General features: G+C 45.8%; 2 protein-coding genes across 6 annotated transcripts in view; one reads left to right on the forward strand and one right to left on the reverse strand.

Moving 5' to 3' along the window:
- LOC146081265 (uncharacterized) overlaps window positions 1–2,972 on the reverse strand; it is a 425,606-nt gene extending 422,634 nt beyond the window's left edge. For 2 of the 4 annotated variants that reach the window (XM_083189385.1, XM_083189386.1), the window contains exons 1-2: window positions 2,757–2,970; window positions 1,166–1,275 (exon numbers count right to left, since the gene is read on the reverse strand). In XM_083189385.1, the coding sequence (XP_083045511.1) occupies window positions 1,166–1,275; window positions 2,757–2,823 (177 nt within the window). In that variant the 5' untranslated portion in view covers window positions 2,824–2,970. Of the gene's footprint in view, window positions 1–1,165; window positions 1,276–2,756 lie in introns of all 4 variants that reach the window. The other 2 variants (XM_083189384.1, XM_083189387.1) reach the window with 2 other exon arrangements.
- Window positions 2,973–4,977: 2,005 nt separating this feature from the next.
- MINDY3 (MINDY lysine 48 deubiquitinase 3) overlaps window positions 4,978–24,274 on the forward strand; it is a 103,479-nt gene continuing 84,182 nt past the window's right edge. The window contains exons 1-8 of one of the 2 annotated variants that reach the window (XM_083189388.1): window positions 4,978–5,127; window positions 6,779–6,988; window positions 8,919–8,998; window positions 11,110–11,170; window positions 11,398–11,565; window positions 17,099–17,150; window positions 21,149–21,263; window positions 23,237–23,310. In XM_083189388.1, the coding sequence (XP_083045514.1) occupies window positions 6,895–6,988; window positions 8,919–8,998; window positions 11,110–11,170; window positions 11,398–11,565; window positions 17,099–17,150; window positions 21,149–21,263; window positions 23,237–23,310 (644 nt within the window). In that variant the 5' untranslated portion in view covers window positions 4,978–5,127; window positions 6,779–6,894. Of the gene's footprint in view, window positions 5,128–5,148; window positions 5,292–6,778; window positions 6,989–8,918; window positions 8,999–11,109; window positions 11,171–11,397; window positions 11,566–17,098; window positions 17,151–21,148; window positions 21,264–23,236; window positions 23,311–24,274 lie in introns of those variants that run through there. The other variant, XM_083189389.1, reaches the window with a different exon arrangement.

Consider the following 24,274-nt stretch of genomic DNA (forward strand, 5'->3'; position numbering starts at 1 on the left):
GATACATACTGTAGTAACAACAAAACCATGCATCTTGGGTGCAGAGGTATTAGCAACGCAAAGTACTGCATAAATACTAAACTTCTTCACCTAGCCCAGCATACAAAATATTAGCTATAGAAAATAATGTTGACAAGCAAAAAGGTGATGTTGGGCCACCAGTTATTACAGGATAAAGGGGTAGATGTATGAAGCAGTGATAAGGGAGAAGAGGCCCATGGCAACCAATCAGCACTGAAGTAACATCTTTAATTTGCATAATATAAAATTACACAGAGCATCTGATTGGTTGCCATGGGCCACTTCTCCTCTGGCTCACTTCTCCTCCCTTATCACTGCTTCATACAGCTACCCCAAAGAAGTAAATAAAAACTTGCTCTCCCAGCCGCTAAAGCCAGAAAGTGGAATAAAAAACACATAACCAAGATTATAGTGCAAAGGACCACCCTCCACAATACACCAAGAGGTACTATAGAGACACACATGGACCTGGGACCTTGGGCCTTATTCTAGTTCACTCTTTCTGACAAAATCCTTCTTAGATGGACAAAACCATGTGCACTACAGGTGGGGCAGATGTGACTTGTGCAGAGAGAATTAGATTTGGGTGGGGTTTTACTTCAAAGTGAGATCTATATTGCAGTGTAAAATTAAAGCAGCCAGTATTTACCCTGCACAGAAACAAAATAACTCTCCCAAATCTAACTCTCTCTGCACATTTTACAGCTGCCCCACCTGCAGTGCACATGGTTTTGTCCATCTAAGAAGGATTTTGTTAGAAAGATTGAACTAGAATAAGGCACTGTGTCCCACAAGGTGCAAAGCAGATTGGTCAGTGGGGTGTGGATTATTAGATAGCCAGTCGACCAAAAATTTCAACATGCAATAGGTCGACAGCGTCAAAATGTCAACACATTAAAAAGGTTGACATGAGGTTTAGTGTAACCACACGTGGCTTGCCATATGTGGTCCCTCTATGCTGACATGGATGGTGATGTAAGAACAAGTCTGAAAATTTCATGTCAACCTAATGCGTATACCTTTTTCATGTCGACATATTGACCCCGTCTACCAATTGCATGTTAACCTTTGGGGTAGACCTAATTACTGTCCATCGAGATGCTGTATCAACCGGAGCCGGGTCAGTGGCTGGCTGACATATTACCTTTTCTAATAGTTGATGAACACTATACTTTTCTGTGGTTTTCTTCCTTGCTTTGTTCTGCATCTTGACTTTCATCCGTTCCTCTGCAGACAAACCGGACAGATCGTGTACTAGGGAACAATAAAGAAAACCTTTCAAAATACATGTGATTAAACAGCATCGGAAGCTGAAAAAGGACAAACACATTCAATATGCATTGTAATAAAAATCTGCTGCTCATGGTGGGCACAATTTTTAATTGTTCCTCAACTTACCGCTATCTCTGTAGATTGGTAACAATGACGGATGATAGATAGATAGATTTAATTATTTATTAACAGTTTCTTATATAGGGCACACATATTCCACAGCCCTTTACAGAGAATATTTGAACATTCACATCAGTATACACAGAGAAAGAGGCTGCAAATGCACTATGCAATCATTACATTACAATATATAATAAGAGGCTGTTAGTATATCATTGGCCTGCCAACCAATTGTCCAGGTCACCTCTTGTCGAGCAGGTCCCTAACACTATGGGGTCACCATCTGGCGTGCAGGGAACCCCAAAACATGATCCAGCCAAAGACCCCCCCCCCCGGGGCATCACAATGAAGAATAGTGATAGTTATAAGTATGAAGGTCCCTACTAGGTGTTCAGAGGTAGAGAGTGTGTGAAAAAAAAATGGGCATATGTAAATAATGAACAAACATGATATAAAAAAAGTGACTGTCTTTAAGTAGTGATGCCCTGAGACAGTCCAGCCTGTCTCTGGCATGGTGGCAGCTAACTATTCGCATGCACGGCAGGGCACTGGGGGAAAGTTGTGGTCGAGCGAATCGTACAGTGCAGGCGTAGGTAACCTGTGACTCTCCAGCTGTTGTGAAACTACAAGTCCCAGCATGCCGTGCCACAGTTTTAGCACTCTCTAAAACACAGTGGCAAGGCATGCTGGGACTTGTGATTTCACAACAGCTGGCGAAGCCACAGGTTACTTACGCCTGGTATATAGTGTGTACCCAGCTTTACAACAAACAATGCTGCACCAGATATAAATAGGTATTATGCCAACATGTATTAGGAACATCCTCACTTGGAAAACACATAACTTATACAGCTTATTGACTATTTATTTACAGTATTACACTTATTTGCAGGACGAGTCATCTGAAAAACTTTAAAAGTACATCACTAATATCTTCAGACACATTATGTACACATAAACTACTCCAAGTAACATAAAATACACTAAACCTATCAAATCTTGTAGAGAGATAAAGTGAAGTTCACCATAGCAACCCAGCTTGGGTCATTTTATAGTCGAATAAATGATATCAAGAAGCTAACTGGTTGTATGGACAACATAACTATCTCTTTTGTAGAATTAATATCCCACTAAACTTTGCTACTGTAAATTTAACCAGCTGTAACAGATTAGCAATATAGAATGACCACTAACTACATTAGCAATTCCTATGGCACCACATCTCCCACATTGCAGCATCCAGAAATGCTTGAGACTACCCTATTACTTATACAGCTATGATGTACATACAGTATATTACAATATATAGCAGAGTTGATACAGGATAAGAATCAGGCACCCACCTCCAGTCCTCACTCTCTGCCTCCTCTTACTAGACTTGCTGCTCCTCTTCTTAGTTTGTCCTCCCATAGCTGACAGCACACAGACAGATCAAACCCTCCAGTAGCCCCAACTCCAGCTGAGCTCAGGGCACTTCCTGCATCACCATGTGCAGTACTATGCTACTGGCAGCGTGGCTCCCAGCTGCTACGGAATCCTTGCGGGGTCAAAACTCCTCCAGCTGCGTTTCTGGCTTGTAACTTTGTATCAGATTGATACATCTCACCGCTGCCAGTGCAGAGTGAGTTATAGAAAGTAATGATATAAAAAGGAAGTTTTTAGAGCTTCATTCATGTACAGTATATTATCAAATGTCCGTGGAATCTGTAGAACATTTATTACATAAATGATTGGCGGGATGTGGTCATTTGGTCTACAGCATGATGGTAGACAGTCATTAGGTCGACAACATTAGGTCGACATGGGAAAAGGTCGACATGGTTCTTGGTCACCATATGAATGGTCGACATGGTTCTAGGTCGACAGGTTATTAGTTTGACACGTTGTTAGTTCGACAGGTCATTAGTTCGACAATGTCTAGGTCGACAGTCAAAAGGTCGACGTGGGGTTTTTCACAGTTTTTTGAGCCGACGTGTGCCGACAGGCGGTATTTCATGCCCTTACATCCACTAGGGTGTAGTGGGGGAATAAAATAGTGTGGCGAGCGTAGCGAGGCACCGTGCCTGACACATTGCGAGCGCAGCGAGCGATGCGAGGGGATGAGGTGCACTTTAAACTGTGTCCATGTCGACTGTGTTGACATTCAGTTAAAAAACAGTGAAAACCCCCACGTCGACCTTTTCATAGTCAACCTAGAACTAATGACCTGTTGAACTAACGACATGTCGAACTAATGTCGAACTAATGACCTTTCGACCTTTTCCCATGTCGACCTTTTCCCATGTCGACCTAATGGTGTCGACCTAATGACTGTCAACCATCATGCTGTAGACCAAATGATCCCAACCCGTCAGGGCACAGAGCTATGCTCTGTTTCCCCAGTGGCGTAACTATAGCACAGCAGCCCCCACGGTCGCAGGGGGGGGCGCTGTGCATATGGGGGTGCCGGGGGGGCTGCGGTGCTATAGTAATCCCCCCGCCCCCCATCCCCCACATGCTTACCTGTCCGCGCGTCCCGGCTCCCCTCCTGGCTTCAATCAATGCTATGGAGACGGACCACGATAAAATGGCCGCCCCATAAAGCAGACTATTCTCTGAAACTGTCTGCGGTATGGGGGCGGCCATTTTATCGTTGTCCGTCTGCATAGAATTTATTGAAGCCAGGAGGGGAGTCGGGACGCGTGGACAGGTAAGCATGCGGCAATGGGGGGAGGGGGCGGCCGGACGGACGGGCGGGGAGGGGGCGCCCCCCCATTAACGGCGGGGGGGCGCCCCAAACAAAGCTACGCCGCTGTGTTTCCCTGTACCTTAGGGAGAATTAAAAAAAACATAAAACTTTTGGGATATGCTGTGTCATTAATGTGTGGGGGTGACCATTTGGTTCTACCCGATGAATGGCAAAACTATTCTTCATCGAACATAAACCACCAATGATTTTGATTCATCGATGGTCGAGGCCATCCCCACCCTAGATGAAGCGACCAAAGTTGGGAGGTATGCTCAATATAACGCCAGGGGTACTGTGTTTTACAAGGGGAACATCATCATGTCCTGTTTCCTAATGCATCTCTGTCAAGTGTATCATTCCCCACGGGGGGGCAGCGATAGAAATGGCGGGGATATATAACAGCAGCACGTTAGTACATACAGTATACAGTATGTATGGAGTTCCAAGTGCACAGCACGCAGTACTAGCCTGGTATTATATGTACACACCATATAATAATAATGGCATGCTTCGTAGAGAGATGGCCATCGACTATCGATGATTAGAAATCATTGATGGTTTATAGCCAATGTCGAATACTTTTGACATCGATGGGGGAGAACCAGATGGTTTCCCACCATCGATGTCATGCTTAACTGAATAGTTTCGGTTCTGGGCCGGGACACCGAGCATAGCTTCGCCCCCAACACCCGCGAAGCCCCGCCTCCGTATTTTGATTTGCCCACAGGCCAATCTTTCAAAGCAAATGGATGACTATCGATATGTAAAAACATCGACGATCATCCATTGCATACTTATACACCATCGATTGCCATTTGCACTTTTGCCATCGATGACAAAGGCAACGATGGCCATTCCTCGGCGCATAGAGAGAGACATTATATAGCTACACTACCCGATAACCATAGTGACGGTCCCGCCCCCTCCCGGCTACTTCCTCTTCCGGTTCCACCTGAGTCAGTGTGCTGCAGAGATCACAACACCGGGTGAGTGCTGGGCAGTGACAGTGCAGCTGGGGGTGGGTGGAAGCCGAACCGGGGCGGAGGATATGCTTGGCGCCAGGGATTTTATACATCGGTGTGCGGTATCCTCGGTGTGTCCGGGACCCGCCTCACTCCCCTAATTATCTGATGTCATACAGCAGTCAGGTGTAAGTGCACAGACCGCCGCCAGCTCATTTACAGTGGCCTGCACCAGATGACCGTCCAATGGGCGCCACGTACCCCTGATGGCAAACAAATGGGCGCTGACTGCCACTACTATGTGGCCAATGGGTCCTACTGATCGTTGTACATGGACAGTGGGTGACACCTGCCCCTGCCTGCCACTGTCAAGAGCCACCTGCACCTTCATTGTAAAAAATATGTCCTGTGATTGTTTGGCAGTAGCATATGCTGAAGGCGGGCTTTAGATTTAAACGGCAGTAATATGTTTCATCATGATTTGTCTGTTTTACCACCAGTGTGTGTACTTTACTAATACAGAATATTGCATGCATTATTTTCAGTGTACTAGGCGTACTGTCAGCTAAGAATAGTGAGTTTAATAATTGTTTAAGCTGTGACTATATGCAAGTATTCAAGGATACAGAAGCTGGAGGTCATGATGAAACATCACCTACATCCATGTAAATGTTGCCACTTATAGGGTAGCAGGGTTCTGGCTGGTCTGTAGGAGTACTGCGCAGGAAGGCAAACGAAGTGTCCAGCATAAAGTGACCCATATGCTACGGACATTGGATAGTAAATGCAGAAGTATGAGTGTAAAAATAGGGATCAGTTAACAGAGACTGTAAGCCAGGCATGTCCAAACTATGGCCCTCCAGCTGTTGTGGAACTACAAATCCCCCTCATGCCTTGCCACAGGTTTGCTGTTAGGTAATGGCAAGGCATGCTGGGATATGTAGTTTCACAACAGCTGGAGGGCCACAGTTTGCCCAAGCCTGCTGTAGGCTGATAAGCCTGTAGTGTTCACTCTAGCACCCGCCACCTTTTGAAAACCCATGCAGTGTCCGCCCCCCCCCCCCCCCCCCAAAAAAAAAAGTAACATGTGCAATCCAAAGCACTCCTGATCATGGCCACACGTAGAATGACTGAGTAAACAATCAGAGGGTTTGCGGAGGAGGTGCAACGGCGGGGTGCTGAGGTGTGGCGTCAGAGCAAATCCTGAACACCCCTGATCATGACCACCCTGAACGATGAGTTCTTGGTGGTCATGATCAGGGGTGTTCAGGATTTGCTCTGATGTCACACCTCAGCACCCCGCCGTTGCACCTCCTCCGCAGTCACCCCCCTGCCACTGGCAGATGGAGACAGAGAGGCCAGCAGTGGGCACTAGGCAGAAGATTTCAAATGAATAGGGCGGCTGCTGATTGGCTGACAATGGTTACTCAGCAAATCAGCAGCCACCCTATTAATTTCAAGTCTCCTGCCTGCCGCTGGCTTTTGTCTCTGTCTGCCAGCAGCAGGGATGACTGTGCAGCGGTGAGGTGCGGAGGTCCGGCGGTGAGTGGAGGTTTGTGTGGTGCAGCATGAGGGAAATGCCGGTACCAGGACAAGGCAACATCAGGGATCATACCTACACATGGAACGATCTTTCTTTTTCACCCATTTTTTCATCTTGTCCTTTCGTCTCCAGGAACTCATCTGAATTTCTGCTCTTGCTTGGGCACACGTCCATTGATTTCATGTTGAGGGGCGAGAGACGTATACCGCATCTTAACTTGTACAGGGAAGAAAGTTCCAGGATTGAGGATGTCAGACTCTAATAAAGAGCTGGTGAATTTGGTATGGGGAGAAAAAAATGGCAAAGGCCTTGTGGATTCTATCTTCAGCCGGTGGACACAAGGTAAGCATGTATTCATTGTACACGCCATTCACAGGTAGCCGAGACGGACCGCTGTGTACTACTGTAGTAATGTACTGTTATGCAAAAAGACTATTTACCTGATAGTTATTGGTTGTGAACTACAAAATCCTAAGATGTGGCAATAGCACAAGTTGAACTTTGCCAAATGTTTCCTTGTGTTGCTAACTATGGGGCCCAAATAGATTTGGAAGTGAAATGAATGTACATTACACAAAAGGGTATTTTACTCTAAATTTGTCACCGTGGACTCTTGAGCCAATCACTGCAGCAGCTACCAGAACCCAATCATTGTGCTGTGGCCATTTGGCAGCCAATCACTAGTGTTCCCTCTAGCCTTGTTACTTCTAAAGCCGCGCACCCTACCCTTTGAGCAGGTTTCACTGTGTGCCCTTCCCCCGCGCCACGCTATGTAAGTCCAGTCCGCTGATGAGTGGGATGGGAACAGCTTTTTTTTCAGCAAAAGAGGTGAGCCGGCTGTCAGCACGGCGGGGGGACTGGATTTGGGTGCAAGAGCTGACATGCTGCCGAACTCAGAGCAGCGTGTCAGCTATTCCAGCCGCATCTTGTCCCCTGCCATGCAGACAGCCCGCTCACCTACTCTGCTGAGCGGCGTGTCAGCTTTCCAGCCCCCTGGACAACGAGCACAAAATGTCCCCATGGCAACCAAAATGCCCCCTCAGCAACGAGCACAATGAAACGCCCCCTGTGCAAACAGCATGCAACCCACTTCTCCCGTGGCAACCAGCATGTAACCCCTGCAACGAGCATATAACCCCGGCATTCCCAACCACGGTCCTCAAGGCACACCAACAGTGCAGGTTTTAGTGATATCCAGGCTTGAGCACAGGTGACTTAATTAGTATCTGAGGGATTCTGCTTAAACCATCTATGCTGAAGCCTGGATATCCCTAAAACCTGCACTGTTGGTGTGCCAGGAGGACCGTGGTTTGGAATGCCTGATATAACCCCTTGCAATAAGCGTGTAGGTAAGCAGCATTTATGTGGTATAATATATGTTGGGCATAATGGTGTGTGGCATAATGTGTACTGGGCATAATGGTGTGTGGCATAATGTGTATTGGGCATTACAGTGTGTGGTGTAATGTGAAATGGTACTATTATGTGGCCTCACTCCTTCCCCCACAAAGCCATGCCCTAATTAAATATGTATCTTGCAATAGTGCATCTTATTTCTACGCTTAGAAATGAAGCTCCGTGTGTATGCCCCTGAGTGACTGTGATGCGTTGTCCCGCACGTCACCATTGCCTGACTAGATCTTGACTACATGTAGTGAAATCACCAGTGTTCTCACCAGAGAACATTGGTTAGCACAGATCGCCCATACACAAATCGGTACGTGTGTATGGGCGATCTAGCTGGCCTAGATCGCTTTGCACACAAGTCTCATACACACGGCCCCATGTGTATGAGCCTTTAGCGATATAAAGTACCAACCAATCAGCTATCACTCTACAAGCTTTGATCAATTTCCCCCCAATTACTAGTAAGATACACCTACATCTAACTGTCCGCAATGCGTGCATCAGCATCGTACACTACTGTTAATGTCACTATTGACATATTTCTTCATGAGACGTTTGTGCAGTAACTCATCAAGAAAGAACGGGGCACAATGTGAAATGACATTAATAGTAGTGTACTCTGCTTGTGGTGGTGCTGGTGGAGCTGTGACAAGCAGGCACATGTTAATGCTGTAACACCTACTGACAGAGTACCGCGTCCTGTATAGCCTGTTTGTGCTACTGATGTCTCATGGTGACGGGCTCACCGCCTTTTTTAAATTTATCCTAAATGTAAAAAAAAAACCCATGTCTCTAGAGATTGTGTTGCACTTTATTTTTAGGTAGAGAAGTTGTTGGCTGAGTTTCCCTTATGTTTTATACTTAGGCTTTGTCTTCAGTGGCTCAGAACCGACAGCTTTGGAGCAGTTTGAGGGCGGCCCTTGTGCTGTGATTGCACCTGTACAGGTAGGTTGAAAACGACTTCCAGCTGTGGCATGTCATAATGAAGGCAAAATACATGAAAAACAGCCCTCCTGCCGCACGCCACGAACCCTCCTGTCGCCCGCTGTTTGCATTGCAAGCGTTCGCGTGAGATTAAAAACCACATGCGATCACACATGCAATTCTATTAAATATTATGTGCAGCACATAATATCTGTCAACATGACATTAGACCGGTGGGCCCACGCGTTGCGTCGGGTCACACATGCGATGACAGGCTATTTGTCGCAATCGCATGCCATATCTCACAAGTGTATGGGCACCATAACGGTAACCGCCTGCCTGCCTCATGCTGCCAAGGCAGATGCAGGGCTGACGTTTTGCCACTTACAGCGGCTGTGTGTGACCTCGCGCAGCCACCCTGAACCGCGCCGAAAATGGTCTGGAACATGTAGGCGAAACAGTTCCCAAAAAAACAGCTCTCATTTTAAGCAAAAACAGGGCTGCCTGCCATGAATTTTTTTTTTTTTTTTTTTTTGCTGGTGACTGATGCTAGGTAAGCTAAACAAAATAATAATATTGGGGTCACATCAGGATAAATCACTAATTGGGAGGTTTAGTGGATGGGGGCAGCCCAGCAGCTAGAGAGTTGTGCTAGCCTCCAGCATCAACGAGGCAGGGTGACCTAACAGGACCCAGGTCACGCCCCAGTGTCAAAAGATGGGAGTGCAAGACTGCATCCGTGTGCAGTGTTAACGATGCTGACCTGGGAAGAACCCAGGTAGGCCCCTCAGTGGGAATGGAGTCTGACCCAGCTTGGAGCAGTGACCAAATCACGAGTCACGCTCTTGATTTTGGTGGAGTTAGTGTGTATGATCAGATCTTTTAACCCTTTCTGTGCCAAGTGAATTTGGCAAAAATTGGCAAGCAAACTTTGTTATTCATCACAATGACCTGTAATGTTTGCCTTGTATAGGAAATATCCTTTTTTAAACATTAGGGGGGGTGTTAATAGGATGAGAGATTCAGAAAGTGCGAGATTTGGGAAGAAGTCTCCATTAAAAAAAATATATATTTTATAATTTATTATAATTCACAATTCAGAATCAAATTAAATGATTGCCGCTTTTTCTTACCAAATCTCTCACTTTCTGAATCTCTCGTCCTATTAAATTTCCCACATGTGTTAAAAAAAGATGATATTTCCTATATAGGGCAAACATTACAGGTTATGATGAATAACAAAGTTTCTTTGTCAATTTTCACACCATTTTTAAATTTGAATTTATATATCAAATGTGAGCGATGCTGGCATTTTTTTGCATATATTTTGTGCATCTCTCACAGATATTGGCACTCAAAGCGTTAATATAAAGGCAGATGTGTCTGTGATGGAAAGTTGCCGTAAGAACCAATGTCCTACAATATACTGGTGACCATGTGATGGGCGAGTGAGTATGTCCTTGTGATATTACGTAACACTGCCTGCAAATGACTAATTATAATATTATTCAAACAAGCTAGAGAAACTTTGGGGGTAATTCAGAGTTGATCAGATGGGCCGAATTCGGTATTCAGCGAGTTTCACTCGCAGAGGTGGTCGCTCCAGAGGGGGTGGGCTGGGGTGGACACCGGGCCGGAGCAGGGGAACACTCGGTGGGGCCACGGGTGACGCTTAAACGCTCACTAGGCAGCTTTACGAGCGAGTCTGTATCGGGCTCTTTATTTCCCTAGAATTCTGCATTGTCTTCCCATCGCCTGTGTCACCTTCAGGGCTGATAATAAGCACCATTGTGTGGCCGAATAGCAATAGTCTAGACCAGGCATTGTCAAACTATGGCCCTCCAGCTGTTGTGAAACTACAAGTCCCATCATGCCTTGCCACGGTTTGGCTATTAGGGAATGCCAAAACTATGGCAAGGCATGCTGGGAGCTGTAGTTTCACAACAGCTTGGGAGGGGCCACAGTTTGGCCATGAATGGTCTCTAGAGGGAAACCTGTCTAGCTTCAGAAGAGAACCTGGCAGTCGGCAGCACGATTGTGTCAAAAATGATGATTATAATATAAATCTGTGCAATATTTTATCGTGAGAAAGAGCAGAATTGATTTGTTAATGCTAATATGTATTATTGCAGGCTTTTTTACTAAAGAATCAACTATTTACTACTGACAAGTGCAACTGGAGGAATTGCCAAGGTAAAGCCTTTTATTATCTAGTAAATAAAGGAATGTGTTCGCTTTCTAAAAGGTGTGGACGTTGCCCAGAGTGATTGGCTGCCTTCTCATTAATTCTGTTCAGCTCACAAAATGGCTGCCTCCACCGTTTTGTCAGGAGCGGTAGGCACTTTAATTTCATGAACCTTTTTCTCTTTTGTTACCGCAATGTCCATTGTGTCAAAATATTGATTTTATGTTTCCTATAGAAGATGAGCAGAAAGAAGTCTTGTGTCAAACGCTGAGTAACATTCTGGAAATGGCCGCCACAAATGGTGCCAGCACTTACTGCTTGGCAGTCTGGCAGAAAGGGAAAACCGCTGTGGAGACTGAAAGGGAACTTCCTGCGGAGAGCAGCCAAGAAGGCGTTCAGCCCAGTAAGACTCCACTTCTGAGAGCCCTTTCTCCTTGCTGTCATTTCTCCATTTGTAAAGCGTTCACCTCACATCTTTAGCACATTCTCCCTCATGGTCTGAAAGCAGGATGTGTAGTCTGCTCAAACACCAGTCAGATGTTACTAACTCCATATAAGGCGCTGCATCTGCTGTAACGTACCAAACTGTGTGCACAGGAGATTGGCAATGGGTTAGTCCTGTGGCGCCGTGGTTGACTTTTTCTGCTTTATTTTTAGATTCACCTAAATATTGCTTCGCGCTCCACAGATTTTACAATATAGAGTTACTTCTGGTGTTACGTGCATTTTTGTGAAGCATTGTTTTTTCATTTTATTTTGTGTGTTAAGCAGAATTTTTGCTTTCCGTGAACATAGAAATATGTCCTCCATATTTTGCTCCTTACGACACAAGGCACTAAGGACTAGTATTTTAAGCAAAGGAATGGGTATAAAGTGGCAGATTCCCATAGTTGGGCATGGCGTGGGTCACTCGCAATAGACTTGTCATTTGGCTTTTTACTCTAGATTGTGTACTTTTTTTTTTTTTCCTCAGTTTTGCTGAATTTTTTGCTTAAAATCTACTAAAGAGGTATTTAACATAGTCCTATAGCTGCTGTGGAACTACACATCCCAGCATGCTCTGCCACAGTTTTAAGCACTTCCTAATAGCAAAACTTGTGGCAAGGCATGCTGGGACTTGTAATTTCACAACAGCTGGAGAGCCCATGGCTGAACTTAGAGCATGCAAAAAAGGTAGCAGGGCATTCTGGGATGTGTAATTCCACAAGAGCTGCTGAATAACCCATGGTGTACTAGATCATTAGACTTCTACCGCTTTCAGATCACAAATGCAGGGCCGCACAGGGACTTTGAAACGTTTCAGCTCGGTGTGACCCTGCATTTGAGGTCTGTTCAGATCTCCACTGTGAACCGTCAATATTGATGGTTCGCTGTCATCATAAGGGGGAAAGGCAGAGCGTCGGGGGAGGAGGCAGTGCTTAGAGCTGGGGCTGCTCCAAGCGCGGCCTCCTCCATAGTGGGAACAGGAAACCTGTTGCCCGACCAGTTTAACCCGTTCACACTGCTTGGCAACAACCCGGTAAGAACTCTGCTTTTTACCAGGTTCGCTGTGTTGCTACTGGTTAGCGGTAACCCCATTCACATTACCTGGTCAAACCGGCTTGTACCTGGTAATTAGGTGTGATGTGAAAGGGGTAGTGTGTTGGCGCAGCTAAGTCTGTGGCATGCTAAATGGGGCTATTTGACACCATTTGAGGAGAAGTGTATTGAGGTGGCTCCTGGGGGAAAAAAATGGTACTTGTGTATTTTAGAGGCGCCCATCGCATTGCATACCAAAAGGCATGCGATATCGCGCAATGTTGTACGATGTCATACAATTTTAAAATTGTACAATGCCATGCGATGCGATTAAACATTGTATATGCACCCTAATGGGTGCTTACAATGTTAAATGCACTCCCAAGCCACCCCCCCACTATAAACGTGAACCCGAAGCGTGGCGAGTGCAGCGAGCCCTCGAGGGGCGGCGGTACGCGTCCTATGACCTTGTCATACCCCCACTATCCACGTCGGCGTGGAGTTGAGAATAGAAAGTGTGGCGAGCGCAGTGATCCACCGAGCCCGAAGCGTGGCGAGGGGACGCGGATACCTGTGAAGCCTGCAAGGGGACGCAGATACCTGTGAAGGGCCACCGAGCCCGAAGCGTGGCAAGGGGACGCGGATACCGCTTGCCACACTTTCTATTCTCAACTCCATGCCGACGTGGATAGTGGGGGTATGAAAAGGTCGTAGGACGCGTACCGCCGCCCCTCGCGGGCTCGCTGCGCTCGCCACACTTCGGGTTCACGTTTATAGTGGGGGGTTGGTGTGGGGCTGCAGTTAACATCGTAAGCACCCATTTGGGTGCTTAAAAGCACCCTTTAGGGTGCTTATACAATTTTTAATCGTATAGGGGGCCAAAATCGCGTCGCATCGCATGCCATCGGGTACATGGCATGCGATGAAAACATTGCGCGACCAACATCGGGGGCGCCGCTAAAATACACAAGTACCAAAAAAATTGCTACTGTTAAAGAAACTCCGTAACCTTTATCAGGATAGCAGCATGGTGAAAGCATAGATTATAGTTCACCGGAGTAAAAATTACAATGCGTTTTTTATTTTTTCAGACCACATTTTAATAAAAATGTATAATTGCTAATTGCTCATGAATCTCAAATATTTCATTAATGTCTTAACATTACTGTAAAGTTAAAACCTATAATATATCCTTTGGCAACCATTTAGACCATTTCACTTGCAATAGAACGTGGAAGTGTGCTGCCGACCATATTCCCAATAAGCAGCATCTACTGATTCTGCACTAAAATAATTTCCAGTGTACAGAGCTTTGTGTTAGAACTACTGGATGTGCCTAGTCTTGTTCTGTCGCATTGGAACACAAATGACACTGACTATTACGGCAGCTGACGAGTACAGACAACAGGTGAATCCATGTACAAAACAACTGACAATTATCTCCTCCTTGGCACCGCTGTGGAGGCCGCACTTGTAGATGTCATTTCAGCTTTGTAGCTTTTTCTTCAGACAAAAGAAAACCTGTAAATGGTTTATTTAAATCCGCAGTTTATTAGACTCCTTATGAGCTGTAATTAACACACAGCAGGAAGATGAATAATTGCTTTAGTTATAGATGTTTAGTGTGAGGCCTGACAGTATAACAGGAAGGTGAATGCTCCAGAATTATTGTGTCCCTTAGTTTATATAAAGCCCTCAATGGACTATAGAGTATACTGTAACAGTTTCGTCGTAATGTGATTTTAGGTCCTTTATATATGTTGGCTATGAAGAATCTCTATCTCATAGTCAGTGTACCTGCTGCCTAAACCTAATAGAGGCAGCCATTTTGCAATAAAACTCAGCCATTGGTTGTCCCAGGTACTAGTGACCTCACAGAAGAGGTAGCCATTTGATAGATTGAATTCCCATTTAACCAATGGCTTTTAATGCTTTAAAATACTTAATGGCATTTAATCCTGACTTTTATACTGACTGCTAATGGCACAATACATTAACAAGTATAAAAGCACAATGAGAACTGTTATTACAATTAGTTCTGGCATTTTAGTTTAGATTACAGTTTCTCAAACTCGGTCCTCTGGACCCCACACAGTGCATGTTTTGCAGGTCTCCTCACAGAATCACAAGTGAAATAATTAGCTCCACCTGTGGTTCTTTTAAAATGTGTCAATGAGTAATGAGTGCACCTGTCAGGTGACATGGAAACCGGGAACTGTGTGGGGTCCTGATAACTGAGTTTGAGAACCCCTGATTTAGATTTTATAGTTAATATAAGTAATCTCACGTAACATATGAGATTATTATTGCAGTAATGGTACTGTGGAGTTTCGCGTATACATGGAATAAAATGGGTGCCGGACGGGGTCCCGACAGTCATTAACCCGACGTCGGGATCCCGAGTGTTAAAACACTGCTATTTTCCCTCGTGGAGGTCCACGACCCCCATAGAGAGAATAGAATCGGTGGCAAGCATAGCGTGGTGAGCGCAGCGAACCGCAAGGTGCTTTGTTGCACTGGCCACGCTGTCTGAGTCCAGCCAGTCGGGATCCCGACTGTCGGAACAACATACCACACCCGAATAAAATCAAGTGGTGAGAGTTGCAATCTGGCGATTGGGGGCAGTTATTCAGTCTTTCTGCTCTGGAGCTTCTACCGCACTCTGGTCTGTATCTCCGTGCTGAGATACAGACCAGAGTGTTCTAGAAGCACAGGAGTAGAAACTGACACACCAGGCAGGAAAGCGAAACTGTTATACTGTAGGTGCAGGGTACCAGAATGAAAACTAAAATGTACAGGACAACAGATGACTTAATACCGGTACTGATCACAGACACAGAGGGCCGGATGTAACAAGCTTTGCAGAGTGATAAACAACCAGCTCCTACCTGTCATTTTTCAAACCCAGCCTGTAACATGACAGGTAGGAGCTGATTGGCTGTTGGTTTATCACTCTTCACTTGATCACTTTTTGAAGCTTTACGCATCTGGCCCGTAGTTTGTCTCATACCTCAATGATGTCTTTGAAGTGAAAAAGAAAAAATTTCCTTTGTATTAAACTGTAAAGGAGTATTTCCACCTATCCCTAACAACATGGCGTCCAGCTAATAACACCCAAAAATGCATTTAAAAATATCATCGATAGTTTCCACCATTGCACTTGCACGATGCTGTATTGCTCAGAAAGCTCCACCAGATTAATCAGCACACAGTGATGTGTCAGCACTGTGTGCTGAGCGATCTGTCAGGGTCAGTGTTCTCTGGTGAAAACGCTGTCCCTGCTCGGCAAATAAGAGATTAATATTTATTTATTTATTTACAGTTTCTTATATAGCGCAGCATATTCCGTTGCTTTACAATTGGATATTAGTCGCTTAGCTATAGCTATGCCGCTACACACTGAGCGATGTACTGTAGGGGCATTTTCTAAGAGGCCTAGTGAGACAATGCCCCTAAATCGCTACGGGTGTAGGTCCCGTTACGCCACGCCACAGCCTCTATTCAGGTATCTGCACTGTAGTAGTTTGTATGGGTAAAAGCAATTGAGGGATGGCATGTTAAACACATCACTGAGCTATGCACTGGTTTACCGTGTGTTTCACCAATTTCAAAGTATTTCTGAATGAGCCCTAAATGATCCGCCATTCCTTGGAAAAGCCACAATATAAAAAAACAACTGTTGCACCATTTCCTCCTATCTGAATGTTCTGAGCCTGCGATGACTACCTTGAAGGAGAATGTGGTAAACCTATAAGATCATTGCATGCATTGCAGACCGCATTTAATGTGGAAGTACAAATTGTGTATTATCTGCAGCTTTCTAAATCACCTTTACCTTTTATATGCCCTTGGCAACTACATATTGTTTACCGACAGACATACCTTAATATTAATGATCGTCAATCTGTGATGTCCAATTAGAACATATTATAGAATTACAATGTCTGATGCTTCCTCTTTAAATGCTCATAGCGTACAGGGGCAGTTGTATTAAGCCTGGTACAGTGGTGATGAAGTGGAAGCTGATAACACACCAGCCAATCAACTCCTAGCTGTCATTTTTCATACACCGCTGATTGGCTGGTGCCGTTGTCACTTTACCAGGCTTAATACATCCGCACCACTGTTCCTAACGTCACACGGTTGGTGCACGTCTTATGCTGTCTCACTTGTTGCAGATGTTTGACTGTAGCATTGCTTGTATCAATCTGGAAGTAGATTTTATTATACACTATATTTCTCTTATAGTGCTTTTATATTTGAATTTTACATGTACTTCTGGATAATTGCTTAAAAAAAAAAAAATCTGTAGAACTTCCAATAAAAGTAATCTGCCAGAAATATAATAATGTAGCTTGTAGTGTGTATTTTGTGTGTTTTATCGCTGTGTAGTGCTGAAAAGTGTCTCTTGTGTGTAGCTGCCTTGGCTGCAGAGGAGCTTGGCTTTGAGCGGTTTCATGCATTAATTCAGTAAGTAACTTGTCGGAGCATTTACTCTGGGCAATACAAATGTATGTACTACTATGGTTTTGTTCTGTGTGGCTTCCCAAGTGGTGGTGAACTGCAAGCCAGGTCAGTGGCATGCTGGTACTTGTAGTTCCCAAGCTGTCGGAGAGCTCCAGATTGTTTAATCTTTTATCTGAACTTCTGTATTTTCATTTATTACACAGTCCTTTCCTGCTAGCAAATATATACATTGTTTATTTACTGCCATGTCCTCTCTGCCATCTATTCCCCCCACCCCCCACCCCCCCCCCCCCCCCATCTTTATTGCCCTCTATCTACCTCCCTTTCCTGTCCTTGCTACCCTCCAAATCACCTCAACCCACCCCCTGTTGCTAGTGGCTACCCCTTCAGTTAATGTACCCGCTGATGTCATCAGACCATGTGAACAGAACAATACCACTCAAAATACCATGTGACCCGCAAAGCCGGGGAAAAGGGCAAGGTTCTTGGTGTAGAAGTTTTACTATCCTTGTCAACATCTGTTCCATTTAGTAACCATTGGCACGCAGAGTGACCAGGGCCCGAAGTACACACTTTCTGTCTCATGATATAAACCTTGTCCATGCCCTCCCCCTTGCCGGTCATTGGTATTTCCCATGGTATTGTGCTGTTCACTTGGTCTGATGACTTCTGAGGCTATATTAATGGAAAAGGATAAAGCCCCAACCCTTTCCAGTGTCCTTGCTGGCCCCCCATCTCCTCTGCTCCCTTTCCTGGCTCACCCATCTCTCCCTTTCCTGGCCCACCCCTTTCCCTTTACTAAGCTTACCGTCTTCCCCCACTCCCTTTCCTAAGCTTACCGTCTTCCCCCACTCCCTTTCCTAAGCTTACGGTCTTCCCCCACTCCCTTTCCTTAGCTTACCGTCTTCCCCCCCCACTCCCTTTCCTAAGCTTACCGTCTTTCCCCCCACTCCCTTTCCTAAGCTTGCCGTCTTCCCCCCCCACTCCCTTTCCTAAGCTTACCGTCTTTCCCCCCACTCCCTTTCCTAAGCTTGCCGTCTTCCCCCCCCACTCCCTTTCCTAAGCTTGCCGTCTTCCCCCCCACTCCCTTTCCTAAGCTTGCCGTCTTCTCCCCCACTCCCTTTCCTAAGCTTGCCGTCTTCCCCCATCTCCCTTTCCTAAGCTTACCGTCTTCCCCCCACTCCCTTTCCTAAGCTTACCGTCTTCCCCCCCACTCCCTTTCCTAAGCTTACCGTCTTCCCCCCCACTCCCTTTCCTAAGCTTACCGTCTTCCCCCCCACTCCCTTTCCTAAGCTTACCGTCTTCCCCCCACTCCCTTTCCTAAGCTTACCGTCTTCCCCCCCACTCCCTTTCCTAAGCTTACCGTCTTCCCCCCCACTCCCTTTCCTAAGCTTACCGTCTTCCCCCCCACTCCCTTTCCTAAGCTTACCGTCTTCCCCCCCACTCCCTTTCCTAAGCTTAACGTCTTCCCCCCACTCCCTTTCCTAAGCTTACCGTCTTCCCCCCCACTCCCTTTCCTAAGCTTACCGTCTTCCCCCCCACTCCCTTTCCTAAGCTTGCCGTCTTCCCCCCCACTCCCTTTCCTAAGCTTGCCGTCTTCCCCCCCACTCCCTTTCCTAAGCTTGCCGTCTTCCCCCATCTCCCACTCTTTTTTCTGTCCTCGCTTGGGATCCACTATAATAGTCCATTCTCAAACTGTAGCAGGTTGTCAATATATATTTATGGGCAAATGTATCAATACTTGGAGAGAAAAAGTGGAGTGAGAGACAAAGTACCGTCCAATCACATTCTGTCATGTTAAATTTTCTACTTTATCTCCAAGCTTTGATAAATCTCCCCCGTGTCCTCTTAGATCTAACATGTGGGGCCTCAAGTTGGTTATAATCTGCGTTAGTAATAGTATACATCTACAACTACTTGTTTACTGGGTTTGATGTATTGCTCACATCTGTACATCATTACACACTACAGTATACATTTACCTTGTCGATAATTACTTTGCGCTCAATAATGACATTTATTGTTTCTTAAATGAGCCGTTCACAGGGCACTTGGTTAGGGATGATTAGCAAAGAATGTGCCGACGTTCCGCCATCGATGACAAGTTCCTGAGGGTAGCGAGCTGATTACACTATTGATAATACTGATTCTTTCCCATTATAAACCAATTATCTCGGCCTTTCTTCAGTATAGTGCATCATGGAGAGGAACGTCATAGTACCTATATACCAGCTATCACATGTAATAAAGGCCTGCTGTTGAGATTTCCTTTTACAGCTGTGTTTAAGCAATCAATTCGATTATAGGTCTCATGCTAGAAGTTTCTAGAGAAGTTTCCTCTGATTCGTTGCTGTGGGCAACATTTCATTCCTAAAAAGTCACACTTTAATAAATTTACCCATACATCTCAAAATAGTTTTTTTTTTTTTTTGTTTAGCCCAGATTGATACCGTACTACGCCTGCACTAATGTGAATAAGGATTGCTATTTAACTCTCCTGATTTCAAGAGTGGCGGTCACATATGTATAGGAAAAGTGTCAGGAGCATTGATTCCACTATGTGTGATGCTGGTGGAGACCAGGTGCCCTGTAAGTGTGCTCATTGTCACCCAGCAGGCATAGCTTTTACAGCACTGCAAGTCTAACGCATTCATTCTAAAAAAAAAAAAAAAAAAGTCAAGCCATTACAATTACAGCAAGTCTTGGGGGCATAGCAAAAAATGCTGCTTCTATGGTCCTAGCATTATCTGAAATAAAAGTTTTGACATCATCCTGACCATGTTACTTTCTCATTTCTTTCTTTGTAGCCTCCTCCTGATCATGCTGCTTCTCCGCCTTCTTCTCAGAGCAACCATGTTGCTTCCCTGTGTCTTCCTTCTCCTCCTGACATGCCTCTTCCTCAGTCCAACCATTTTGCTAGCATGTTGCTACTTCCTCCCTACCTTCTCATCCTGGCCATGTTGCTTCTTCCTCCCTACCTTCTCATCCTAGCCATGTTGCTTCTTCCTCCCTACCTTCTCATCCTGGCCATGTCGCTTCTTTCTTCCTGCCTCCTCCTCATCCTGGCCATGTCGCTTCTTCCTCCCTGCCTCCTCCTCATCCTGGCCATGTCGCTTCTTCCTCCCTGCCTCCTCCTCATCCTGGCCATGTCGCTTCTTCCTCCCTGCCTCCTCCTCATCCTGGCCATGTCGCTTCTTTCTTCCTGCCTCCTCCTCATCCTGGCCATGTCGCTTCTTTCTTCCTGCCTCCTCCTCATCCTGGCCATGTCGCTTCTTCCTCCCTGCCTCCTCCTCATCCTGGCCATGTCGCTTCTTCCTCCCTGCCTCCTCCTCATCCTGGCCATGTCACTTCTTCCTCCCTGCCTCCTCCTCCTGGCCATGTCGCTTCTTCCTCCCTGCCTCCTCCTCATTCTGGCCATGTCGCTTCTTCCTCCCTGCCTCCTCCTCATTCTGGCCATGTCGCTTCTTCCTCCCTGCCTCCTCCTCATTCTGGCCATGTCGCTTCTTCCTCCCTGCCTCCTCCTCATTCTGGCCATGTTGCTTCTTCCTCCCTGCCTCCTCCTCATTCTGGCCAAATATTGTTTCTTCCTCCCTGCCTCCTCCTCATTCTGGCCATGTCACGTCTTCCTACCTGTCCTGTCCCCTCCTCTTCCTGGACTTGTCACTGCTTCTTCCTCTTTCTCATCCTGACCATGTTGCTTCTGCTTCTTCCTCCATTTCGCCTCATCCTGGCCATTTTGCACCCCAATTACACATCCCCCTGCCCTGTTGATATTTCTATCATTTTACATCTTCTCCACTCCTGCTCTCCCACTATGGCCACTTCCCCTGCCCTGCTCAGTGTCACACATGCATTCATTTTTACAAGCATCTGTAGTTATGCAACTTTGCGTTAGTATAAGATTGCTAAGCTCTAGACTGCAATAGTTGTGTTGTATGATGATTGCTATGACTTATATAGACAATGTGTACACCAGGCATTTTTTTTTGTTAATTCCCTAGAAAACGAACTTTGCAAAGTTCTAGTGAACTGACAGAAGCCATACTGGACAATTATTCCATGTGGAGAAACCGATTCGGAGTGCTGCTCTTCCTGTACTCTGTCATCCTCACCAAGGCAAGTATGGCATTGGTCTCAGATTCCTTATTAAATGCTGGACATTGATAGATAAATTAGAAATGCAAAATTTTGATGTCAGTGTTGTTTAAATTTATTTCTTACCATTCATATTGAGTCCCAGTTCTTTTCCATCCCAGCACTTACAGAACTGCCATGAGAAAATGCTGGATTTCGGCACATTATAAACTAGTTTTGCTAGGTAGGGTGATGGTTTGATTTTTGTCATAAAGCCCTCTCACTTCTGATGTATATGCTGAGGATGAGTCCCAATCATCCTTAGGACTTGCAGATGTGTGATGGTTATCCCTGAGCAGTGCATGATTCATATGTAAAAATTAATATTTTCTGTTTAATGGTTGTTTAAAGGCCATTCACAGCAAAGAATGAGGCTTGGGCCAGTGCAGACTACAAAATATTCTGCAGTAATTTTCCAAAGTCTGGAACCCCATTTGAGTCTGCAACCTATCAATAATAAAAATGCAGTTTAAAGTTCTGTTCTCTACAACGCATGCACACTACTGTATGGTGCTGAAGTACTACTCCTGAGACAGCAATAACCGGTGATGTCACAAATCCGGAATCTGCCGCCTCTTCCTTAGTATACATTAGGCATGTCCAACCTGCAGCCCTCCAGCTGTTGTGAAACTACACATCCCAGCATGCCTTGCCATAATTTTAGCATTCCCTAATAGTAAAACTGTTGCAAGGCATGATGGGAATTGTAGTTTTACAACAGTTGGAGGGCCACAGGTTGGACACGCCTGGTATAAATTGTAATTTGCGACAATAATAAAAGAATCAAAAGAAGCTACAAAACCAGAGGCACTTTGAAAACAGTTATTTAGTTTGCATAATAGCTGGGCTGAGACTTTGTAAAGCTTGTTCCAGTGGGAATCCCAGAGCAGAAAACCTGGTACGCCTCATTGTGGGATAACCAACATTATCTGATGATGTAGGCATTTCCATAACACAACGCATAAGCTATGCTGCCAGTGGACTGACCTCTTGTGTTATTAATATCAGAGAATCTGTAATCTCAGCCAGCCTTAGGGCAATTTAGGATTTGGCCCCTAAAACGCCGGGATTGGAGTTTTCAATTTCGGAATTAGACTGCGCATGCAAATGCATGTGTCTGAGCGGGTGCTCCCGTCCCCGGCAGTGCGGCTCTGCGCAGCTTGACTAGGTCAGAGGTCATGTTGCACAGGTCGCACAGCCAGCCTCATCCTTGGTGCGCTGCCCTCTCTTCTCCATCAAACCGCCGACCCACCCGGCCGCACCGCATTGCACATGTAAGTAAATATGTGGGACGGCCGAGGCGGGTTTTTTTAATCAGGCAAGCCAATCCCGGGATTGTAAAAATGCCTCGGGATTGGCCTGGTACCATTCCTCCAATGCCCTGAGATCAGAGCAGTTATACTGTAGCAGAGCTTCTATGTATAGTTCTTGTCAAATGCTATGGCACTTGCCCAGTGGTAATGGGTATGGTTCACTGAATCGACCCATATTAAGTCTACATGCATTAGGTGGACCACAGAAGGTCGACAATGGCTAGGTCGACAGTCAAAATGTTGACATGAGTTTTCGCCTTCCTCCCCCGGATGTCGTCATGAACACAGTCAGTGTGCCGTGTCCCCTCACATGGCTCGCTGCATTTGCCATGCTTTGAGCTCGGCGCCACATTATGCTCGGTGCACTATTCTATTCTCCCTCCATGCCCTAGTGGATGGTCGGCATTAAATGCCGGCTGAAAATAAAGTGAAAAACTCATGTCGACTTTCCAACCCCGTCGTCCTTAGCCATTTTGACCTATTTCATGTGTCTCCCTAATGACCAGATACCGTGGTAACATTGTCTGTTACTTGTTAGTTCTGTTACACTGTGTCCAGTCCTAGTCTCCGTGACGATTGAATATAAATCCTGTAATGATTGGCTGGTGGTGAATCCAATGTGTTCTACTGTATTTGCTCTAGGGAATTGAAAATGTGAAAAATGAGATTGAAGACGCTGATGAACCTTTAATAGACCCTGTGTATGGCCATGGCAGGTAAGACGGCCTGTGTTCTACATATTACTGATAGCCCAGTGTGCGAGCTCGCATAACCCCAACAAAATATGGCTGGCTGATCTTTATGGGGAATTGCAGGCATTCGCTTCTCAGCATGTTGTTTAAAGCTTTCTGTGGGTGATCTATTTAATAGCTTTAAATTGCACAACATTTTGCAATACTTGCAAGTCCTTTTTTATGCTCTTAGCGCCAGATGTATCAAGCTTCAAAAAGTGATAAACAGCCAGCCAATCAGCTCCAACCTGTCCTGTTACGTGCCGGGTTTGACCGGACACCGAGGGTGACAGACAGTGGGGGAGGCGGCAGGGACCCGGGGCAAGCTCCATTGCCACGGAGCGCGTGAGCCGACCGCAATGAGGAGGCCAACTCCATCAGTAAATGACAGGCATGTCCAAACTATGGCCCTCCAGCTGTTGTGAAACTCATCATGCCTTGCCACAGTTTTGGTATTAGGAAATGCTAAAACTATGGCAAGGCATGCTGGGATGTGTAGTTTCACAACAGCTGGAGGGCCATAGTTTGGACATGCCTGCCCTAAGATGTCCTATACTTTAAGTGTTGGGAGCACAATTTTTAAAGCAGAATAATTATTCCATTTCTGCGTTTTATTTTCGATATGAACTTCATAACTACACCATTTATTTAGATTATGCAATACACATCATTGTGTTTGTGAACAGCAGACCATGGTGTAGTGGTGGTGATCATCCTATGAGAAAAATGTTATGAGTCTGGGTAATTCCTGGCACTGTTGTATGGCTGGGTCTGCCCCTCTGTCTTTGCTGTATGGCACCGCTGTGTGGCGGGGCACCACTGCTTCCTCTGTGGCTCTGCTGTATGTCTGGGTCCCGCCGCCTCCCTCTATGGCTCTGCTGTATGGCTGTGCACCGCCGCCTCCCTCTGTGGATCTGCTGTATGGCTGGGTACCGCCACCTCCCTCTGT

The sequence above is a fragment of the Crinia signifera genome, chromosome 5 (genome assembly GCF_055691185.1).
Source record: "Crinia signifera chromosome 5, ASM5569118v1, whole genome shotgun sequence".
Classification (NCBI taxonomy): domain Eukaryota; kingdom Metazoa; phylum Chordata; class Amphibia; order Anura; family Myobatrachidae; genus Crinia; species Crinia signifera.